The sequence below is a fragment of the Hyperolius riggenbachi genome, chromosome 2 (assembly GCF_040937935.1).
Source record: "Hyperolius riggenbachi isolate aHypRig1 chromosome 2, aHypRig1.pri, whole genome shotgun sequence".
In the NCBI taxonomy this organism is placed as follows: domain Eukaryota; kingdom Metazoa; phylum Chordata; class Amphibia; order Anura; family Hyperoliidae; genus Hyperolius; species Hyperolius riggenbachi.
The window spans coordinates 471,028,665-471,052,623 of record NC_090647.1 but is presented as its reverse complement, the minus strand read 5'-3'; the positions used below and the strand labels follow the sequence as shown (position 1 = coordinate 471,052,623).

Here is a 23,959-nt window from a genome sequence, read left to right as displayed (position 1 = left end):
ACGTTATGACAGGCAATAAGAACACGCGTACTACTCCACAGATAATCATTATCGGATGATCTTTGTACACACTGCAACGATTGAACGATTATCTTTCGAAAAAATCCGCCGGGTTGGATCGGCCGGATTGAACGATAACAGTCGTTATCGTCCAAGAAACGATCGTTGGAAAATTTGGAGCGCACGATTATCGGTCCGCTTGTCGTTATCGTTCGTTTTCGAACGATCGTTATCGTACGTGTGTACTCAGCTTAAGGCTCATATTCAATTCACCCTTTTCTCTTAAAGGGGTTCTCTGGTATCTGTAAAAAATCTAAAACTGACACTTACCTAGGGCTTCTATCGCCTGCCTGCACCTGTAATGTCCCGCGCCGTCCTCCTCCTCTGATGCTCTATTCCCCGCCGCCGGTAACCTGCTAATTATTCGTCTAACTAGACGAATAGAACTGCGGCTGCGCGCATGCTCGATCCTGCGTGTCATCGGGAGCTTACTGCGCAGGCGCAATACAAAGTTTTCTTGTACTGCGCCTGCGCAGTAAGCTCCTGATGATGCGCACGGGAGCGTGCACGCGTGCAGCCACAGCCGCAGGTCTAGTTAGACAATAATACAGGCTGCACAAACAGCTGAATAAAATCTGATCATTTTGGAACGTAACAGCTGCTGAGTGAAGAAAACCCTTTTAGCCCTTCCAGAAACTTGGATACCATTTTATATTTTTTTTTTCCTATTCATTTTATGCTATGTGTAAAGATGAAGGTTGAGTTTCATATCTCTTTAAGTAAATGAACACTAACATTTCAAAGAGAACCAGGCTGCAGAGCATGGCACATGTAATGCCTCGCCCCTGCCGCATCATACCGCACCATACCGCACCGTACAAAATCACAAACATATGACTCTGTGGCAGACTACGTTGATAGGGTCATATGCAGATCGCCACCCCTCTGCATGCCCCTCACCTAGTGACGTCCTAACTGCTGGACAGGAAGTACATCACTGGGATTCACAGGGTTATCCGCCGTATTCCCATTTTTGTGTCGCCCATTGACTTCAATGCCTTCTGTTATCCCTGCGGAAGTCCGTCAGTAATGCGCTGTTGCCCCTGTGACTGCTGAGCGGTGGATCGGGAACTTCTGGCACAATGCAACAGGCTGCATTAACCATTTCAGCCCGCAAGTTGTTTTCACCTTCTGGATGAGAGGAGTGTTCACATTTCAGCGCTCCTCTCTTTTATTTCCCAATAACTTTATCACTACTTATCACAATTAAATTATCCATACCTTGTTTTTTCCACCACCAATTAGGCTTTCTTTGGGTGGTATATTATGCTAAGAATTATTTTATTCTAAATGCATTTTAATGGGAATAATTAGAAAACAATGGAAAAACAAATCATTATTTTCTCAGTTTTCAGCTATTATAGTTTTAAAATAAAACCTTCTACTGTCGATAAAAGCCACACATTTTATTTGCCCATTTGTCCCTTCTATTGCAACATTTAAATTATATCCTTAGTACAATGTATGGTGAGAATATTTTATTTGGAAATAAAGGTGCATTTTTTCAGTTTTACATCCATCAATGATCACAAGGCAAAAATTTTATAATAATATACCCTCTTGAAATAAAAAAAAATGTATTCCCCAATGTATGTAGGTGTAATATTACTATTTGGCCACAAGACATCCTCGCGCATTATTTCCTTTTTGCATGCAATAAGTATGCTAAATAGGAAATAATGCATGGCTGTTACATATCGGAAGTGACACAAGCATCTCGTTTAAGCCGGCGATCACGGGGGCCTACAGGGGAGATGAATGAAAGGAACAAAGTTCCCATTCATTCATCTAATGATCAGCAGTGGGAGCGGCGGAAACAAGCAAGCAGGAGACAGCGCGGCGGTACCAATTGAGAATGATCACTGTATTTTAACAAAAACAGTGATCGTTCTCGGCGGACATGCATGGCTTGTCTCAGGGGACTTCCAATCCCCCCCCCGTCGCCGGGACCATCGCAATCGCAGGTTTCCCCCTGCACAATTGTGTGCACAGCCCAGCAGAATGCACGGACTTCAGCCTCACATCCCTACTGCTGCAGCAGCACCTGCTGCGGATGTGAGGCTCATGTCCGTGCGGCAGAAATGGTTGATTATGACATTCCCATGGACTTTCATTGCTTTTGCGGCCCCTTGCAGCAAAATAGGGTAAGGCATCACAGGTTTAGCCTAGTGTAAAAGGGGCCTCAATCAACAAGATTGATATATGCAAATAAGAAGAGTCGGAGTCCGTGGAATCATAAACTGAGAAATCAAAGTTTGAGTTGGATGATCTTTGTACTGATTTCACAGCCCTGTTTTTTTGTTTTTGTTTTTTTTTATGCAATAGAATAGCTGGGATCTGCCTTGGAACGGCTGCTTATCATTGTTAGGACAGCAGAAAGTAAATATGTCACTATTAGGTCCTTCCAGGTGCATAAAATGTTAATTTTAGGAATTCTAATCAATATTTAAATATAAATTACAATAACTGATCTAAGAAAAGGGATATTATAATTCTGGAGTTCTCCTTTAATTTGTTTATTATTATACCTTTTTTTAAAACTCAGTCATATGGTTATAAATACAAAAAGGTTATGCATTCGGCAGTAGAAAGCTTTTCACACTAGCAATTATTGTAACTCAGCCAGCATTTATTGTATATTTTTCTTCAAGCTTTTTGGTGTGCATTCAGCTTAGGCTTAGAACAGCGTCCCACATAATAATGTTATCTTTTCCAAACCATCAGTAAGGGCTGGTGCACACCAAAACCCGCTAGCAGATCCGCAAAATGCTAGCAGATTTTTAAACGCTTTTTTTTATTTTTATGAGGCGTTTTGCTAGCGTTTTGCGGATTGCTGCTGCGGTTTTCAGTATAGTAGATTTCATATATTGTTACAGTAAAGCTGTTACTGAACAGCTTCTGTAACAAAAACGCCTGCAAAACCGCTCTGAAGTGCCGTTTTTCAGAGCGGTTTGCGTTTTTCCTATACTTAACATTGAGGCAGAAACGCATCCGAAATCCAAAAAATGCCTCACCCAGGCATTTTTTGTTTCTGCAAAACGCGTGCCGCTCTGGTGTGCACCACCCCATTGAGATACATTGACCAAGCAGATCCGCAGCCGCAAGCGGATCTGAAAACGCCCAAAAAGCCGCTCGGTGTGCACCAGCCCTCAAGCAGTTTTGCCTTTGCTGTAATCTTCCGACAGAGATCTAAAAATACAGTCTAAGGGCTGGTGCACACCGAGCGGCTTTTTGGGCGTTTTCAGATCCGCTTGCGGCTGCGGATCTGCTTGGTCAATGTATCTCAATAGGGTGGTGCACACCAGAGCGGCAGGCGTTTTGCAGAAACGAAAAATGCCTGGGTGAGGCATTTTTTGGATTTCGGATGCGTTTCTGCCTCAATGTTAAGTATAGGAAAAATGCAAACCGCTCTGAAAAACGGCACTTCAGAGCGGTTTTGCAGGCGTTTTTGTTACAGAAGCTGTTCAGTAACAGCTTTACTGTAACAATATATGAAATCTACTATACTGAAAACCGCAGCAGCAATCCGCAAAACGCTAGCAAAACGCCTCATAAAAATAAAAAAAAGCGTTTAAAAATCTGCTAGCATTTTGCGGATCTGCTAGCGGGTTTTGGTGTGCACCAGCCCTAAGCACTTAGTAATCAGAGTGCTCAAATGCCATCTTTTCCTTCTCAAATGAGACTTCTACAGCTAAATTTTCTTTCCTGGAATGTGGTCAAATGATCAGACACAACTGAGTGTTTCATGCTCTGGTCGTGAGGCTGGGACTGTTTGGACTGCATCATCCTGTTCAAGTGGCAAGGGTGAAGGCACAGTGAATTATTTATGGATAGACAAGACAAGACACAGAACATTTATATTGCCCTTTTTTCCATGCGGACTCAAAGCACCAGAGCTGCAGCCACTTGAACACGCTCAATAGGCAGTAGAAGTGTTAAGAAGTCTTGCCCCAGGTTTCCTTACTGAATAGGTGCTGACTTACTGAACAGGAAGGGAACAGGATAGAGATGGCAGTGCAGAAACACCAGGCTACCTTCTGCCGAGGAATATAACAGCCGATGTCCAACTAAATTCAGTGTGGCAGAATGTGAATTCCTTGCATATGGTCGGCACTAGAGGGAAGGGAAAACACTTGCACTTGTAAAATTGATTATAAACCACCATCTGATATCTGTATGGCGATGTATGGCGATGTAGTAGGCCGGTTTTACATCTAGCCTGGGTGTTTGCAGAGTCATGCCCCACCCCCATTTACAAAACGTAATGTACAAAATGCCTAACACATGACCCTGTGGCAGAGTGCGCCAACAGGGTCATACATATAGCACCGCCCCCCTCAGATCACCCCTCGCCCAGTGACCTGTTGCCCCCTGCTGGACAGGAAGTATGTCACTGGGATTCCTTGTCATATTCCCGTTGTTCCGCGCACATGCGCCGCACCGCCGCCACCAACATGTTTAAATTTCCTGCATCGGCCATTTACTTACATTACTTCCGCTGCTACTGCTTCGCCGCAGAAGACCGACAGTATCCTGCTGTTGACTTTGTGGCAGCTCAGCCGCCGATCGAGCACTTCCGAGCACAGTGAGTGTGCCAAGCCACATTGCCTTGCTTTACCATTGTGTTACCCTATGGTAAAAAAATAGTCACACAATGCAGATTTCCAAAGCAAGTGTAATGCCTTTTGCACACTGCAAGCGATTCCGATTCAGATTCCACTTTTTAATCGGTTTTTACATCCGATTCCGATTTGCAGTTTGCTCCTTGCACACTCAAATCGGAATCTGAATCGGATGTAAAAACTGATTAAAAAGCGGAATTGGAATCGGAAATGCATGCAGTGTGCAAGAGGTAAAGGGGCCTAAAATAATTCAGCCCATATTTGCTGCTTTTCTCTTCTTTCACTAGTCTTTTTATAAAAGTTAGTAAAGGGTCAACGGCAATGGTTACACAATGGGGTCTAATTCATCATATACAGTATTTCTTCACTTGTTTATTTCACTTCACTTGTTTACTTCTTTATTTATTTATCCACTTTGCTAGATCATCACTTGCCTTATATTTGGTCTCTCCTCTCTCTTTTTTTTAGGACCATTTAAACTTTTACTGCACTGGAAGTAGCCTAGGAAACTTGATCCTTTCTATTAAATGTGAAGAAGCCGACAGCATAGAATATTTAAGAATAATACTCAGGTATGCAAATAACATTTGATTTATTTTTCTGATTGTGCTGAAGCTATTAGGTACATTACAAAGAAACCAGTACGTAAGACAAGAGTGAGAACTGCGGCACTCACACAGCATATATACAAACGGGACAATCTCACCATGTGTGGGCTCTGTCTCTGCTGTATGGCCTGATTGATGTGCTCCAGCTATGAGATAGAAGGAAGGCAAAATGTGGTATGTAGAAGCAGAATGTGGGTACCATCCAATGCAAACTGTGATTTATTGAGGCAATCCAGCATATACATCCAGATGTATAGTTTCCAGCGACAATGTACACCAGAATTACTGTGCCATAAACATGGGTGCGGAGGTGGGGGGTGGGGCACTGAAATGACCTGCGACGACCGTCTTGTGTCTCAGTGGACAATTGGTCCCGCTTGATCAAAGGATAGCACCACTGAGACACGAAATGGCATTTCAGTGTCCCACTTCCCTACCTAGTGATTCTGGTGTACATTGCCACTGGAAACTACTGTATTTTTCAGACTATAAGATGCTCCGGACCATAAGACGCACCTAGATTTAGAGGACAAAAACCAGAGGAAAAAATATATACTAAACGTGGTGCATCCATAGTGAAGGGGCATCTTGTGGATTTTGCCCCCTTTGTACTTCATGCCCCCTTGTATCTCCCTGTGTCCTCCTGTGTCCCCCATGTGTCCTCTATGCACATTTGTACTTCCTCTATGCCCCTTTGTATCCCCGTGTCCTCTGTTTGTCCCCCTGTGTCTTCCTCTGCACAGGCACAGTACAGGGAGTCCTCGACATTGTGACAGGTTGGAGGTTAGTGTATTGGCAGGCATTCACAAGTCATTAACTCCCTGCATTTGGACTATAAGACGCAGTGACTTTTGTCTGGATGTATATGCTGGTTTATCTCAATAAACCACAGTTTGCATTGGATGATGCCTGCGTGCTGCTTCTACGTACCACATTACAAAGGAACCACAGAAGCTGTGACATATACTAAAATCAAAGCAACAACTGAAGCTTTTTAACTTTTCATGCACTGGAAACAATATGTGACTCATATCTGTGCTACTAATGTTCTATGTCTTAGTTGTAGTACACATACAATGCATTATATCATAATTTTATTTTCGAAGGGCGTGGACGCGGCGTCAGCCCCAGGACCGCCTAACGACGATCGGCTAAAGGTTTTTGGGGAGTGGTTTGCTGGAGATTGCATGCGCCAATGCGTGCGCATCCCTGATTGGATGGCGCCTTCAGTCTCCCATCTGTTAGACGGCAAAACTGCCATCTATTTACTAGGTACAGCGCTGCAATCTACTGCAGCGCTGTACAGGGAACAGCCGTGTCACTTGGCTGTCCCCTCCAGAGACACAAAAGCGATCCGCTGTGATAGGCTGACGAGGGAAGGGAGAGAAGGAGGGAGATAAAATTTAAAAAAAAAGTCAATTTATTTAAAAATAAATAAGAAAAATATTTGTAAAAAAAAACAAAAACATTGGGGTAGTGATCAGACCCCACCAACAGAAAGCTCTGTTGGGGGGGGAGTCACTTGTGTGCTGAATTGTGCGGCCCTGCAGCTAGGCCTTAAAGCTGCAGTGGCCAATTTAGTGAAAAATGGCCTTGTCTTTAGGGGGGGTTTAACACTGCGGTCCTCAACTTTTTTTTTTACGTTTGCCTGCATTACTTTCTCATTGTATAGTTAGAAATGGTGAATTTTCTGAGCGTTTATCAGAAGCCGAAAGTTTCGATGAAACAGAAGTTGTTAAATAAATCTGTCAGTCACTGGAGTATTTAGTAACATTTCCTCAAAGCTGTGTTGCGTGTCTGTCAGACAGTCACTAAGCCGGTACCTGCTTAGCTGCTGTCACTGCAATAATCCCTGCATGATATTAACAAACACCTTCCTTACACTTTAGACTCTGTTCTGACCTCTCCCTCATTTCCATGTAATCACTGAATTAAGTGAACAAACATTTTCTTCTGTTCATTAGACATGTTATTTAGGCAGCTCCTAATTGTCTGGAATTTCTGATTCTAAAGATGTGAGACTTTCACAATACAGTTAAAGTGAACCTGAGTTGGAAATAAACTGATGACATAAACAATTGTATTTATCCTCCTACTCCTAAAAAAATGACTTTTATATCGATATCCATGGGTTTTCTTTTATATTTAAACATTTACAAAGTAGAATGGATGTTTTATTGTCTCTGCACAATGGCAGTCTATTAAGTGTCCTAGAGTTAAAATACATGAATTATTGACCTTTTTCTATCTCTCCCCTGCCCTCAGAAGTTGTATTCTGCCTGGAAAACTTTTACGGCTGTAATTTGCTTATCAGTGAAGTTTACTATATTCCTGACAGACAAGGTACCAACAAGACAGGAGCTGTCACTTGCATGCCTGAAACATAACTCTTTCAGGCAGCAAAATAAAAAAAAAGATAAACAGCCTGGTTATTAATATTCTTTCTGCTGTACATACACAATTATCTCACCATGTCACATGTCACCTCCGGTACACTTGAACGTGAACTGGTGTCTATGGGGTTGATGCATGAAGCTGTGGTAATATTGTTTTGCGCTGACAGCAATATTACTGTTAATATCGGCAGCAGTTTACCATGAGTTATGCTATTAGCGTGACCTGAGGTAACACGAGTGTTGCTTCGGTAACAGTGTTTTAATGTGCGTTACTGTAGCAACGCTCGTGGCACTTGAGTACTGCGGGTTGTGCTAATAGCGAAAGTCGTGGTAACCTGCTGCCGGTAGTAACTGTAATATTACTGTGCACTGCCTGCGCACAACAGTATTACCGCAGCTTGGTGAGTCAACCCCTGTATCCTGTGACGTAAATTAAATACATTATACATGTTGATATCTTATATATTTGAGTCTCATAAAGCGTAAAGGGAATCTGAAAATACATTTATGATATACTTAATTGTATATGTAGTACAGCTAAGAAATAGAACATTGGTAGCAAAGCTCTGAGTCTCATATTGTTTGATGAGTTAAGAAACTTCACATGTTTTCTATGCAAAAGAGCATCTCTGAGCCCTGACCCAACTTGGGTGGCAGACAGTCCTGTTTTCTGAAGCACTTATACATAAAAGAAACAGTGAGAGAGAGGTTGAGATAAGGTTTTACTGCTGGAAAGTTCAAAGGGTTATTGGCTTTGCTCTTTTTTTTTTTTACAGTTTAAAATACATAGTGTGGTTTGTAAACTGCAAATATGAAAGAATGATGCAATGTTGGAAAAAAATCTATATAACTGAAAATAAAAATGTGAGACTCTTTTCTTTGATACTGTTGTTCTATTCATTATCTGTACTACACATACAATTCATTATATCTCAAGTTTTTTTTGTTTTTTTTTGCTTCATTGTCACTTTAAGTGTTATTTGACTGTGCTCTGAAATAACCTCTTTTATGTGTGTTCTATGGAAGTAATTCAAGAGTTCCTCCAGTGAACTATATATTATTGTTAATGTAATCCTTGTACTAACCTATAGTACCCCAACGCATGGTCGGTGTTTGAACAGGTAAATCACTCACCCTTTTACTGTGAAATCTACAGATCTAGTTGGGCTTTAACGAATAAGTGCAGTTTCAACCAAATTTACAACCGATTTTTTTTGTGTGTGTGCAGAAATTCCATCTTTACATTGCTATATAGAATCTCACCACTATGTTTTGATTCTTTTAAGGTCAAAAACAAAAACGCTACATGAACGAATTCCATTGTCTGGATTTAGTAAACTTCCCAGCATCCCTCAGATTGCTAAGGTAAGTTCCAGTGTCTTCCAGTTTATGGCGTAAACCAGAGGCCAACTCCCACTCAATTATCAGCATGAAATCTTTCGGGAACCGGTCTAGTGACGCTGTCCCCCCCCCCCCCCCCCCGCGTCTCCCCAAATATAGATGTACCCGTCTGATGCCTGTGCATTAATACTTTACTTGTTCGGTGTCCGCCATTGGTCGATCGGCCACCAAGTTTACTGATGCATGGCTACCTTTAGTCGCGCACCACTCCATTGACCATCCTTCTTGCATATAGCAACAGGACATATTAGCCTGAAGGCTAGCAGTGTGTCTATACAGCCTCGGCTCTACAATGTACGCGCGTACAAGGCTTAGGAGAAACATATTGGCCTACACTTTTATCTTACTTTGTTCACTCTATTTTACATTCGGATTACATTGATGAATTTGAAGGGACACTATAACAAAAACTGTAACATTTTAAATATTTATGCAAAAATATATATCTATGTATAAGATGTACATTTATTCTAGAGTAGAATTTACATTTACATTTATTCTAGAGTAGAATTTACTGTAATTTACTTTATTACTATGTAGCTGTCACTTACAGTAAGTGTTATTAATCTGACTTATCTAACCTTTCACTGATTGGTTTTAGATTGGTCCATCTCCTCATGAGGGGTTCTCTGGGTTTTCTTTATTGCTCAGTCCAACTGCCCGAATAGTATGTGATTGAGTATGCCAGGGGACATCTTTGTATAGATCCTTGACAGGGAGCACCTTTAAAAGAAAATAGGAAACTTTGAGAATACTCCATAAAGAGATGGGCTAGTCCAAACCCTGTTGATAAGAGGTTAAGAACTGCCAGATTAATAATACTTACTGTAAGGAACAGCAACATTTATTATTTATTGTATTTATTATTTTTTATTAATTGTATTTATAAAGCGCCAACATATTACGCAGCGCTGAACATTAATTTAGGTTACAGACAATATTTAGGGGTGACATACAGCAATATGACAATACAGGAATACAAGAAAACCAGATCGCACAGTATGAGTACAAGGTAATGCTTAGTCAGTCACTGTATGGAGCATGGAGATTAGGCAAGTTAGGTTCACTCAGATGCATAGCATGGGTGCACAGTAATGGAGGTGCAAGATCAGGTAGGACACAAAGGGAGGAGGACCCTGCCCAAAGGCTTACATAGGAAATCATTCATTTATAGTGTATTTTATTTTGGGACAAATGTGCAACTTGTATATAATTATACATTCAGATATATATGCATGTAACATTTTACAGCTGTTTTGTCATAGTTCCCCTAAAAAAAAAAAAAAAAAAAAAAAAAAAAAAAAAAGATTGCACTTTGCATGTGACTATAAGCTTTTGTAATACCTCTGTCTTTTATTGCAGGCCTTATGTGATGATGCCACTGGACTTAAATTCAACCCTGTTCTTTACCCTAAGGTAAAAATCATTAAAGCATTAATCCTACAGGTTATACATGTTGAACTGGTTAATAGTGTCTGCTGCTCTATTTATTCCAATTATAAAAATGAAAAGAACTGACTAACATTTGAACTACTAGTTTCAACTGATTTTATTGTTTGAATGAAAACGGTATCACACTTTGGCGAGTTTAAAACCATAAACATAATCACATAGCTGATCTTTTATTGTTTAACTACCGTAATAAATGAAAGGAGCAGAGACATGGTGTGGTAATGCTGTGACTGTTTTGCACTTATTTCAGGCATCACAACTGATTGTTACTTACGACGAACATGAAATCAACAATACCTTCAAGTTTGGTGTTATATACCAAAAACTTAAGCAAGTAAGTACACGTGTAATATATACACTTTGTATAAGGTTTTTCCCTGAATTTTGACATTCTTCACTGATGAGGAAGATATGTATGTGCTAATGATTTCTATTATATGACTGTTTTTTGTTTACTGCATGTGTTTTATTCCTCAATTAGTTGCGATCCAGGATTATTCCAAATTTAGCACTATAAATAGATGTCAGCAATAATAGGACCTATTGCTTCACTTCTGCTGGTGAGAGTGATCAAACACAAAGTACGCATTTCCTTCTTCAGGATTTATTTCCTTCACTTCATGGAGTTATTAAACACCACCCTAAGCCTGAAATTCTGAAAACTTTCTTGATGAGCTGGCCAGGCCTTTATTTTACGCTTCCTGGAAATTCAGTTTTTATACAGTCTTGATTTTACAACTTTAAGGCGCTCCACCCCTTTTGTTGTGTCCCACCCTATCAATAAACCAACAGTACAAGCAGCATCTGCTGTCACGGCCGAACCGAGACACAGAACAGTTATATTGCACTTTTCTCCTGGCGGACTCAAAACTCCAGAGCTGCAGCCACTAGGGCGCGCTCTATAAGCAGTAACAGGACTGTTGCCTAAGCTCTCCTCACTGAATAGGTGCTGGCTTACTGAGCAGGAAGAGTCGAGGTTTGAACCCAGGTCTCCTGTGTTAGAGGCCCTTAAAGAGAACCCGAGGTGTGTTTAAAGAATGTTATCTGCATACAGAGGCTGGATCTGCCTATACAGCCCAGCCTCTGTTGCTATCCCAAACCCCACTAAGGTCCCCCTGCACTCTGCAATCCCTCATAAATCACAGCCGTGCTGTGAGGCTGTGTTTACATCTGTAGTGTCAGTCTCAGCTGCTCCCCCGCCTCCTGCATAGCTCCGGTCCCTGCCCCCGTCCCTTCCCTCCAATCAGCAGAGAGGGAAGGGATGCAGGCGGGGACCGGAGTTCTGCAGGAGGCGGGGAGAGCAGCAGACTGACACTATAGAGATAAACACAGCCAGCTCTGACAAGCTGTTTGTCAGCAACGTGGCTGTGATTTATGAGGGATTGCAGAGTGCAGGGGGACCTTAGGGGGGTTTGGGATAGCAAGAGAGGCTGGGCTGTATAGGCAGATCCAGCCTCTGTATGCAGATAATATTCCTCAAACCCACCTCGGGTTCTCTTTAACCATTACACTACCCAGCCAAATAGCTGGATAGTTAAAAATGTTAAGGTTGTCTTGCCTGTTTACACATACGTTTATACAGACTTTGTAAAAATAGGAACTAATGAACTCACAGTCTATTGTAACTATTTGTGGATTTTATAACAATAGGCAGAAATATTTGGTAAAGTTGGCGTGGACAAATAGCGCACACCACTTTTGTTGTGAATTTTGATGACAAAATGCATGTTGCGCAATTAGCACAATTCACATTGCGCTACTTGGGTAGCGTGTGCTACTCTAACAACACTCATGTTACCTACATAACTCACGCTACCTTGTCATTGTAACTAATGGTGAAATAGCCGTGCACAGAAAGCACAGAACTTTAGCGAACATTTGTGCATATATGCCCAACAGACTTTAAATGCAGTGAAAGGTTATCTGACTCCAATGTAAACTAAAAAGAGCTTGCACTGGTATGACTGTAATAGTAGTTGGCAGGTGTGGCTGGGGAGTGTTCTAACATGTAAGTTGTATGTGGCTGGCAACTGAGCCAGTCATATGCACTTCCTACTGGTTGGAATTTGCATACGTTTCCTAGGCAACCCAGAATCATCAGCATCCCAGTGCCCATTACCTGATCTGACTATGCTTCAGTTAACTTATCAGTACATGTGTGACACCTTAGAGGAAACCAGGGTGCCAGGTGGTAAACCGACACAAATACAGGGAGAACATAGATTTGAACCGGAGTCTCTAGCACTGCAAGGAGAGAGACAGCCACTAAGCTACTATGCTGTACAAATGTATCAAGTGGAAATAGGTCTCCAGAGATTGTCAGCAGGTATGGTGATTTATTCCACTTTGCCTGGATGTGTATTAGCAATTGAATCCTGACGTGTCAAGAGCTGCTGTAGATTGGCCTGTTAGTTCCTATGTTGTTACACTGTCCATGGTACTGAAAGAGACTTGGGTAGAGATGAACTGCAAACTAAAATTTTGCTTTTTTAAAGCAGGAGGATTAGCCATACTATGCCAGGGAAAAAAACACATATATAAATAGATCTAGTTACATAACAGATGCATTGTACTGTTCACGTGTTAATTTTTTTTTTTTTTTTTTGTAACTCTGTTTTTTATTGAGATCAAATAAGTGGAGATACAGGTACAAACGTTATCATTAAAGATTGATTGACATTAGGTTACAAAACGTGACTTAGGGGGTTCAGTATTACACTTAAATTTACATATGGAAGATGTTATGCTCCATAAGGTGAGTATTGACCGTACGTACATCTGGGTTTTAGTCCATTAGTCCATTTCCCATGAAGGGTAACCTTTTTTTTTCATGTACCTGTTAAGCTTATGGGAGAGAAAAGTAAGAGAAAAAAAAAAAGAACATTGTACATTTGAACAACAGTTGAAATCAGTTGAAAACAAGGGACGAGGGAAAAGGAAGGTGGAAGAACATTAATGCTTTTAGAGGCGTAGGTTAAAAGGTTTGACCCAGAGGTGCCTGGGGAGGCTATTAAGGACGGTGGTGGTGTCAGGTTGGTTCCTACTCTTAGCAAAAAAGGAGTATTACAGGGTTGTGGGAAAAGATGAGCCCTAATGGGGTCCAGGTTTTTTGTGGAGGGGGGTGGGACTAGTTAGTTAGGGTCAAAGTGGTTCTCCCAAGGGGCCCATATTTTGTCAAAGCGAGCCTCAGTGTCTCTTAGAGAAGCAGTAAGTTTCTCCATTAATTTGACCCACTTTATTTTATTAATGACTTCGGATAGTTCTGGGGGAGCAATGTTTTTCCAATTAGAAGAGATAGTTAGTCTAGCGGCTGTTAAGATGCGTATGATTAATATTCTCTGGAATTTTTGGATTAGAGGGGCTGATTTGCCCAATAACATAAACATGGGGTCCAAGGGTATAGTCACCTCTAAAACTTGAAATATTAGGTTCTGAATACTCAGCCAGAATGGGGTAAGGATAGGGCAAGACCAAAAAATATGGTCGAGTGTTCCCTTGAGTCCACAGCCACGCCAACATAAATCTGAAGCACCAGGATAGATGCGGGAAAGTTGGTCGGGGGTTAAGTACCATCTAAACAAAATTTTATAGATGTTTTCTTTGATTTGGACACACATTGAGGAGTCTTTGGCGTTCTGCCAGATGGAGTCCCAGTCAGAGGGAGAGATAGGTTGTGCCAAGGCGGATTCCCATTTTGTCATATAGGGGTGATTAGGAGTATTAGAATAGGAATTTGTAGAGAGGAGGATATAAATTTGGGAGATCAGGCCCTTCTGATGGCCTTTTTGCAGGCACAGATTCTCAAAAGCTGTGGCACGATCTATGTCCGTCCGAGCGGGTAGGATTGATCTTATGAAGTGGGAAATTTGGTTATATTCTAAGAAGAGGCTCGCAGAAGGGGAAAATTTTTCACTTAGTTGGGAGTAAGTAATGAAGGATGTAGACATTGGTCGCAGCCAGTCCTGGAGCCTAAAGAATCCCCTGGAGTACCATCGTCTCATGAAATTGTAGTCCATACCGGGTTTGAACCTGGGGTTCCCTAGAAAAGGTTGTAGTCTATATGGAGACTTCAAGCCTGCACTGTGAGCTATTTTTGACCAGATGCGTAACATAAACCTAGTTGAGGAGAGGCCCAGAGAGGCTTGGGGAGGATAGGTGTTGTTAGACCAGATACAGGAGGCTAGAGAAATTGGGAGAATTTCAGTGGATTCAATGAGAGCCCATTTAGTCCTAGCTGTAAAGTCCGAACATTCGGTTATTTGGCGAAGGTGGGTGGCCTTATAGTATTGAGCGATAAGGGGGAGGCCTAGACCTCCCTGGTCCCTCAGAGCCGTCATGACAGACCCTGCAACCCTGGGTTTGTTGCGGTTCCAGATGAATTTATTGATTTCCTTTTGGAGGATGGTTAGTTGGGAGGAGGGTACAGGGATTGGAAGGGTTTCAAATAGGTAGAGGAGGCGGGGGAGTATGTTCATTTTTACAGAGTGTAGGCGTCCTATCCAAGAAATATGATAACATGTCCATTTATGGAGATCTTGAATGATAGAGGTGATGACTGAGGGGAAGTTATGTTTATAGAGAGAGTTGTATGAGGTAGTAAGGAAGATACCCAAGTATTTCAAAGTATGTTTTCTCCAGTTGTAGTGGTAGTTCTCTTGTAGGTTGGCCAGCGAGAAAGGGGGGATGTTGATGGGTAGAGCTTCCGTTTTATCACGGTTAAGCTTATAACCTGAGAGATCTTCGTATTCCTGGAGGATTTTATGCAATACTGGGAGAGTGGTCAGGGGCTCCACAAGGGTCAGGAGGACATCATCTGCAAATAATGAGATTTTGTGTTCCCACTGGCCCTGGGTAACCCCTCTGATGTCTGGGTTCTGGCGTATGGCACAAGCCAGGGGTTCTATGCTAATGGCAAATAAGAGAGGGGAGAGTGGGCACCCCTGTCTTGTGCCATTGCGGATAGGGAAAAAGAGGGGAGGAGCAGAGGGGAGTTTAACTGTGGTGGAAGGGTTGGAGTATAGGAAGCGTATTAGGTTGTAAAATGGGCCCGAGAAACCCTGATGTTCTAGTACTGAAAAAAGAAATGGCCAGGATAGCCTGTCAAAGGCCTTCTCTGCATCCAAACTCAGGAGCAGAGAAGGCCTCCGAGACCTCCCCATAAGTTCCACCAGGTCGATTAGCTTTCTGGTGTTGTCTCCTGCTTGTCTCCCTTGAATGAAGCCCACCTGATCATTACTGATTAATGATAGGAGGATAGGGTTAAGCCTATTGGCCATTGCCTTTGTAATTATTTTGAGGTCCGAGTTTAGAAGGGAGATGGGTCTATAGCTCTGGGGGACCAGGGGGTCCTTCCCTTGTTTGGGGATCATGGTGATGAAGGATCTTAGGAAGGAGTCCGGGGCCTGATTACCAAGCAGCAGTTTATTTCCTAGGGAGATCAAGTGGGGTAGTAGGATAGATTTAAAAGTCTTATAGTATTTATAAGTGAGGCCGTCTGGGCCTGGAGTTTTTGACGTAGGAAGGTGTTTAAACACCTCTTCAAACTCCTCTGAGGTAAACGGAGAGTTGAGAGTTGTTTGTTGGATGGTTGTGAGCTTAGGTAAGTCTAATGAGGCGAGAAACGTGGAAGTACGGGAGGAGAGCAGAGTTTCATTTTGGTGGCCTGGGAGGTTGTAGAGGCCCTTATAGTAATCAGTGAAAATTTTTGCGGTTTGGGAGGGATCGTAGTGTATAGTACCCTTGGGGTCTTTCATGGAGTAAATGTGGGCCTGGGAGCCTTTAGGGTTCAGCTTCCTAGCTAGTATTGTATGGGGTTTATTGCCCCGTTCAAAGAATAACTGTCTGGTCCAGCGGAGGCTTTTTTCTAATTGAGCGGATTGAAGCTGTTTAATTTCTAGCTTAATGGATTGGATGTGTGTAAAGTTCTCAGGAGTAGAATAATTCTTAAATAGATCTTGAGCTTCTGAGAGTTTCTTATAGAGAGCCTGCAGCTGAGAATTGGTTAGGCGTTTTCTTTTAGTTCCTTCTTGGATAAGAAGGCCTCTGATATAAGCCTTATGGGCCTCCCAGGCCGTACCAAACGATGTGACAGAAGGGATGTTAATATCAAAAAATGACTGAAGGTCCCCTGATAGTTTAGATACCAGAGTCTTATCTTGTAGTAGAGATTCATTGATCCTCCAATGAAAGGGTTTATGGGGGGAGATGTTCCACTGGAGGTCTATTGAGACACCTTGGTGATCTGTCCAAGCTAGGGGGTGTATGTGGGAGTCTGATAGGATGGAGACTATTGGAGAAGGAGCGAAAAAATAGTCCAACCTAGAGTGGGAGGCATGCGGTGGAGAGAAAAAGGTATATTCTACTGATGTAGGGTGAGCTATTCTCCACAGGTCTAGGAGACTGTATTTTCTCATAAGGACTCTAAATTGCCTAGCGTTTCGTTGGTGAAGTGGAGAAGGGGTGGAACCAGGGGGGGATGATCTATCTAGTTGTGAGGAGAAGGCTAAATTAAAGTCTCCTCCTAAAACTAGGGGGCCTTCAGTCATCTTCTGTAGCTTAACTAGAAAAGAAGAGAGAAATGAAGTCTGATTTACATTTGGGACATAAACATTTGCCAGGGTTACTGGTTTACCTGCTAAGTTACCTATTAGTATCAGGTATCTTCCTTGGGGGTCTGAGATCGTACGTGATACCCTGAGGGGAACCCCTTTTTTAACTAGGATCGCAACCCCTGCCTTCTTTTGGGGGCCTGATGCTAGGAATATTTCCGTGAAGAGTTTGCTATAAATCCGTGGGGGATCAGCTTTCCTGAAATGGGTCTCCTGGATCATGGCTATATCCACCCCAAGCCTCCTGAGATCTTTTAAGAGGGCAAATCTTTTTTGGGGGGTGTTAAGCCCCTTAGCATTTACAGTAAGACATTTAACCATTGTCATAGAGGGTGTTTGTTATGTGGAAAATTGAGAGGAACCAACCTGGATGAAAAAGAAAAGGGTCAAACCTTGGGAAGAATAATAATGATAAAACAATAAGAACATTCAGATTAATAACTACTATAAGAACCAAAATGTTGCCACTGTAAAAAATGTGGCTCAACAACAGGGCGGCAAAAATAAGCCACCAAGGTGAGGGGCCCCAGTAGAGGGGGGTCCGTAAGGAAACCCCTGGACTGGAATACCTCCTGAGGAACATACCGGGTAGCCCGTAGACCGCCCAGGAGAGGGAGCTTCTCTATGAGACCTCCTGGAGTATCTTAACCTGCTAAATAAGCAAATTAACAGGGAGAGAGCTATACAAAACTTATATAGGTAGACCTTTAGATCCTGAGTGGAGAACGCCTCCTGTCAGCTCCGGTTTTAACGAGGAGCCAGAGGCTGCTTGTCCAGAGTGATCGAGGCGCCAATGGGAAGGTTAAGTTCAGGTTTGCTGAGCCTCCATCTCCTCTTGGGTGTTTTGGGAAGAGAGGCTACGCAGGGGGACCTTGGACCATTCGGATATGTGCCGGACCTTGCGTGGTGGGGAAGATTCCGGTGATCTGTGTCTAGAAGATGAGGGTTGAAGAGGGAGTCGTAGGCCCATTTGTTTCAGGAAAAAATCAGCATCATCAACATCAGTAAGAGTAAATGTCACCCCTTTCCTAGTGACCGAGAGTCTGAAAGGGAATCCCCACTTATAAGGAATCTTCGCTTCTTGTAAGAGTTGAGTGACGGGTCGGAGAGCCCTACGTTTAGCCAGCGTAATCAGGGAGAGATCATTGTAAATAGCGATGGTGTCTCCTTTAAAGTCCACCGAGGAGATGTTGCGGAGGGCTTTGAATATGGCTTCTTTTGCCTCGTAGTAGTGTAGCCGTATAACAACGTCTTTTGGTCTGCCCGCGGAGGCCTGCCTTTCCCCCAGCGCCCTGTGGGCCCTATCCATTCTCCATAGTTCCTGTGGAAGGTCAGGTACAATTGTTTGAAAAAGTTCCAGAAGGTGAGAGTTCAAGTTCTCGTTAGAGACTTGCATGGAGATGCCCTTTACCCTGATGTTTTGCCTGCGCTCTCTGTTTTCTATATCTTCATGTCCCGAGCGTAAGCTCTTCAGGTCTGAGAACATAATGCGCTGGTCGTCCTCCATATTTGTTTGCTTTTGCACTATGGAGTCAACTTTGGATTCAAGGGCGTTAGTGCGGTCTCCTATTTCAGTAATTTCTGCTTTCAGATCTTTCACAGCGGAAAGTATTAAAGTCTGGAGGGAAGTGTAAAGCGAGTGGTAATGCTTTTGGAAAGCTGAGTCCAGTATTGCTGTTGTCACCAGTTCAGTCTGGGTGTTAGTACCTGGTTGTGATGCGCCTTCCACGAGGGGCTGGGCGGGCAGGTCGGCGCCATCTTGGAGAGCGGGAGGGCAGAGGAATCTGTCCATTGCGCCTGTCGTCCCCGTTTTGCCTGGGGCTTTGGTGGCCATATCTGCCGGTGCCTGGGTGTTGAGGCAGGAGGAACGGAGGGTAGCCGCGCTGTGGAGTGGGCTGGATGCGGAGATGCGGCTGATATAAGCGGCGGTGTTACGGGAGCTCTTCTCCTAAGCGGCCATCTTGGCGTAGCCCGCGCATGCGCCTGTTCACGTGTTAATTTTAGTGAATTTTATATAGTGAATGAAGAGAATTCTGTGCCTAGTGGGAACCATGTCTTTTGTCCCCAATGTTGTGCATACAATACAACTGCTTGAAATATTGACACTGGTGTGCCAGCCGAACTTGAATTGCTTGCCCCAGTTTGAGGCTAAATCCTGATGTCATTTCTTCCCTTAACATTTTTTTCTTTTCTCCTCCAATCACTAAGTCACCTCAGCCTTGCTTGTAAACACAAGTGAGCAGAGGATCATGTTTCAGCTAGGAAGCAGTCTGCTCAGCCAATCAGTGAGAAGCAGGAAGGTGGGAGGGTCATTGGCAATGGCACAGAAAAGAGTCTGTGGGACTGAGAAAATATAATAACAGAGGGATTCCTGAATAGATTGGAGAGCTTGTACTTGCAGGGAGAGATTTCTGGCAGCATTTTAAACACTCTGCAGTGTTTAAATAGAATTTGGTTTTGACAATTCCGCTTTAAAACTAAAGGTATTTGTGAGTCTCCTCAAGTGAGAAATAACACCCATGATGCATCACTTCAGGTCAGGGGTTGACCATGCTAATCACTGCTTTAGCGGTAAACTGGCATCAAATCATCAATTTTGCATCGAAAATATGATTTGGGCGTAGCTAGAAGTTTTGCAAGTTAGTTTTATTTCAGCTTACTTTTTAAGACCCTCTAAGAGTTTGTAAAAGTTTCCATCTGAATGGAGGTTGCTTTACAACCAGCGTCAAATTGAAATGGGATAACACTAGAAACACAGCAGCGACTGCAGGAGTGTCTGAATCACACAAGAAACAAGCATGCAGCTAATCTTGTCAGATCTGACAATAATGGCAGAAACACCTGATCTGCTGCATGCTTGTTCAGGGTCTTTGAATAATAGTATTAGAGGCAGATGCTCAGCAGGACTGCCAGGCAACTGGTATTGCTTAAAAAGGAAATAAATATGTCAGCCTCTATATACCTCACGCTTCAGTTGTCCTTTGAAGAGAATCTGTACTGTAAAATTCTTACAATAAAAATCATACAATTCTATTCATTATGTTCTCCTGGGCCCCTCTGTGCTGTTTCTGCCTCTCCCTGCTGCAATCCTGGCTTGTAATTGCCAGTTTTAGGCAGTGTTTACAAACAAAAGACATAGCAAGTGATACGCTGAGAGTAGCTCAGTGTGTGAGTCATACAGAGCTTGCAGGGGGCCTGGAGAGGGTGTGTATAGCTTCTATCCAATCACAAGCAGCACAGCACATTCCAGCCAGACTGCCTGAGCCCGACAGAGCATACAGAGGAGAGAAGATTAGATCATATAACAGATAACACAGCCACTGTGCAATTAGGAAAGGCTGCAGTAAGCCAGAACACATTAGAAAAAGCTATAGGAACATATAGGATAGAAGAAATAAGGCTCAACATTTTGTTACAGAGTCTCTTTAAGGTGCTATGCACAACTTTGACTAATGTCGCCCATTGTGGATCAGGACCCCGATCCCCTTGGATGATATGGCTGGGCTGTCCACTACAAACACATGTCCACTATGTAACTGCCATTGCGTTCTGTTGCTATGGGGGGAGCAGTGTGAACAATAAAGTTGGCCATTGGTCGGGGGAGTTGATCCATTGGGTGGATCACACCTGGGTTGGGGGTCAGGGCTTTATTATTGGCTGAGGCGATCATTATTGGCTGCCTCAGCAGACTTTAGTCAAGCATGTCTATGAGCCTTCAGATAAAGCAAAACAAAAATGGTATCCAATAAAATATGCACATTTTATGACACTAAGCAGCACATTGACTAGCCATCATTGAAATTTAGATGCTGAGAAATCACACCTAACCTTTACCGGTATGCTTTCAAATGATATAATGGGCCTTACTTAAATAGCGCAACCTGCAATATGAATGTACGTGCACATTGCTGTATAAAACACACTGCACTATTTGTGTAACACTTGTTACAAAGAAATATGCATGCTAAGTACATAAGGCAATTTGCACTATTTCCATGTCATCCATTACATAGCTTGCGTAAATGCCAGTAAAAGTACGTGCACTTTTCTGTGCATGTAAACTTTACAGATGTTTTTTGAATCTGCCGCTATGCCTCAGGTGCAAGTCAGACAATAATGCAGCTTGTTGGTAGCAATCTAACAATAATTTACAAGAATAAGAATGTGCAAAAAGAAAAAAAAAGCTTTGAGTGGGTATACTGTGTGAGAGGTGGAAGAAAGGGAGGGAGGGATAGAGGGAGGAGTGGATCAGCTATGTTTGAATTGTGTTTATTGAATATCTTGCCCAAATCTTGTGCAAACCCGGCCTGCAGGCGGAAGTAGTTTTGTACTAAAATGCCTTTAGACACCTGTGGCGTTTGGATACGGAAACACAAAAACACCTATAGATGTATGCAGCAGTCTAAGGGTTAGGACTAAATGGGTGTAAAGAAGTACTATGGAGAAAAAATAAAACAAAAAATGTAAATGTACACATTTGTCCAGAGTAAATGCACTTGCAATTACTGACTTCCTATGTAGCTGTCAGTTACATGAAGTATTTATATTCTGATGGCTCTGAATCTCTTTTGACAGGTTTTGAGGTGGCCACTGATGGTCAATTTTCTAGCGAAAAATCATTTGAGCGATCAGCTAATTCTGATTGGATGTGATCGGATTGGTTGCATATAATCTCCATTGATGGGCACAATTGTCCGATTCAGTGGCGTAGCTTAGGAGCTTTGGGCCCCGATGCAAGTTTTACACGGGCCCCCACCAAGCACTCTATACATAACAATTGATACAGCGCGCCAAAACTTGCCAATGGCAACTACAGTGTCAGAGGTGCAAGAAGGGGATGGGGAACAGTTTGTTAATGATTATCACTATTCAAAGTATCTATAAAAGTAATTATTATGAGCACAGGACCAATAGAGAGCTAATACTGCAGTTCAGGGAGGGCGCTACGGTGCCCCTCTGGCCCAAGGGCCCCGATGCGGTCGCAACCTCTGCACCCCCTATTGCTACGCCCCTGGTCCGATTGGATTTTCGACAAACCAAAATGGGGATTTTCTTGTTGGTTGGGATAGATAGGAAGCACAGATTGGTTTGTTGATGGTGTAGTGAATGATGTATTACATAGTGCGATATTTCACTTCTGATCAGAATTATCTGATCGCTTGAATGATTTTGAACTAGAAATTGGAACGTTAGTGGCCACCTTTGGAGTAGTTCATCTCAATGGGGATACTCAAGGTTTTCTTTATTTCCAGAGTCACACACGGCTGTGTCCCAGTCCATATACCAGAGCGCATATGAGCAGGCAGGCTAACATCTTTCTAGAAGTATTGTAGTTGGCAGAGAATGCCATTGTAAAGCATATGTGAAACCTTGATAATCTCCCGTGAGGAGGGGATGTACTTGTTAAAAACTTGTCGGCAAGAAAGGCATCAGATAATAATATAATAGCAACAATACCAACCATGAATGACTGCTACATAGGAAATAATTCAAGTGCAGTGATATTTACTTAGAGATAAATACTGGTATACATATTTTATGGATGTGTACTTATCTATATTTTCTCATAGAGTGCTCTTTTTTAGTAAATGAAGAGATGCGTATGCGGAGAGAAGCCACTGCCATAGATGAGTGAAACCAAAACAGTATGTGACTAAAAAGATACACTTTGCCCAGCTAGCATCTGTGAGGAACCAGCATCAATGATTAGCACAGCAGGTTTAAAGTGCAGAGAGGAAAGAGAGCTCATCATTACCTAGTAAAAGACAAAAATAGAAATGCCAGAAAAAGCCTGGGAAGTGATCTGAATGAACAAACTCCACACGCCTCAACTCCTCCCATCTCCCGGGCACTTAAAGAGAACCTGTACTGAGTAAAAGTATTTAAAATAAACACATGAGGTAACTTCAAGGTAACTTCAAATGAACATTACATAGTTACCTTGCCATCAGTTCCTCTCAAAAGCTCACCATTTTCTTCTGACAATGATCCCTTCCAGTTCTGACAACATTTTGTCAGAACTGAAATATATCAGTTGCTGCCAGTTATATATCAGTTGCTGTCAGTTACAGCTGAGAGGAGAACTGATGTGTCCATGTTTCCTAATGGCTCAAGTGGGCGATGTTACAGTTTAACAGTGTGCTGACCAGGAAGCTGTTATGGGGTAATAGCCATTTTCAAAATGGAGGACGGAGAATTCCATTGATCACAGTGGACAAACAGGACACAGGAGAGGAAAAATAGATTGAGGAGTAGACTACACAGGAGGTAAGTATGACCTGTGTATGTTTATTTTGACTTTTAATTTTCAGTATAGGTTTTCTTTAAGTGTACATATTGCGCCCTGATGTGTTTTGTGATGTTTGCTCCTATCCACTGCTATGGCAAGAGTAGAGGTTAGAATGGGTGTGTAAAGCAGATTCATTATGGTGAGGCAGTGGTTACTGGCAAACTCCTCTTGGAAATCTGAAATTTACTGTAAAGAGAACCAGAGGTGGGTATTTTACATCTTAAGAGACCACAGAGGCATGTCCTGTGCATAATGACATGCCTCTGGGTCTCGCTATGGCCGCCTCTAGTCTAGGGAGTGCTGTGCCCCCCCCCCCCTGAAAAAAGCGCTAGGCTAGCGACAATCTGCTTGTCGCTAGCCTTGTATTTACCTGCAGGCTGTCAGTCTATCAGCACTCCCCCGCCTCTGTCCCCACCGCCGTGAGCTTCCTCCAATTGGAAGCTAGTCCGTGACCCAGGAAGTACCTCCCAGGTCGCGGCTTAGCTTCCAATTGGTATACTTTAAAGAGAACCCTGGCGGGGTG

General features: G+C 42.7%; 1 protein-coding gene across 13 annotated transcripts in view; it reads left to right on the top strand.

Annotated features, from left to right (window-relative positions):
- The window catches only part of RAP1GAP2 (RAP1 GTPase activating protein 2), an 863,455-nt gene that overhangs the window by 701,074 nt on the left and 138,422 nt on the right, over positions 1–23,959 (top strand). For all 13 annotated transcript variants that reach the window (XM_068270219.1, XM_068270220.1, XM_068270217.1 and 10 more), the window contains 4 exons: positions 5,151–5,254; positions 8,973–9,051; positions 10,450–10,503; positions 10,790–10,873. In XM_068270219.1, coding sequence (XP_068126320.1) covers positions 5,151–5,254; positions 8,973–9,051; positions 10,450–10,503; positions 10,790–10,873 — 321 coding nt within the window. The remainder of the gene's footprint in view (positions 1–5,150; positions 5,255–8,972; positions 9,052–10,449; positions 10,504–10,789; positions 10,874–23,959) is intronic.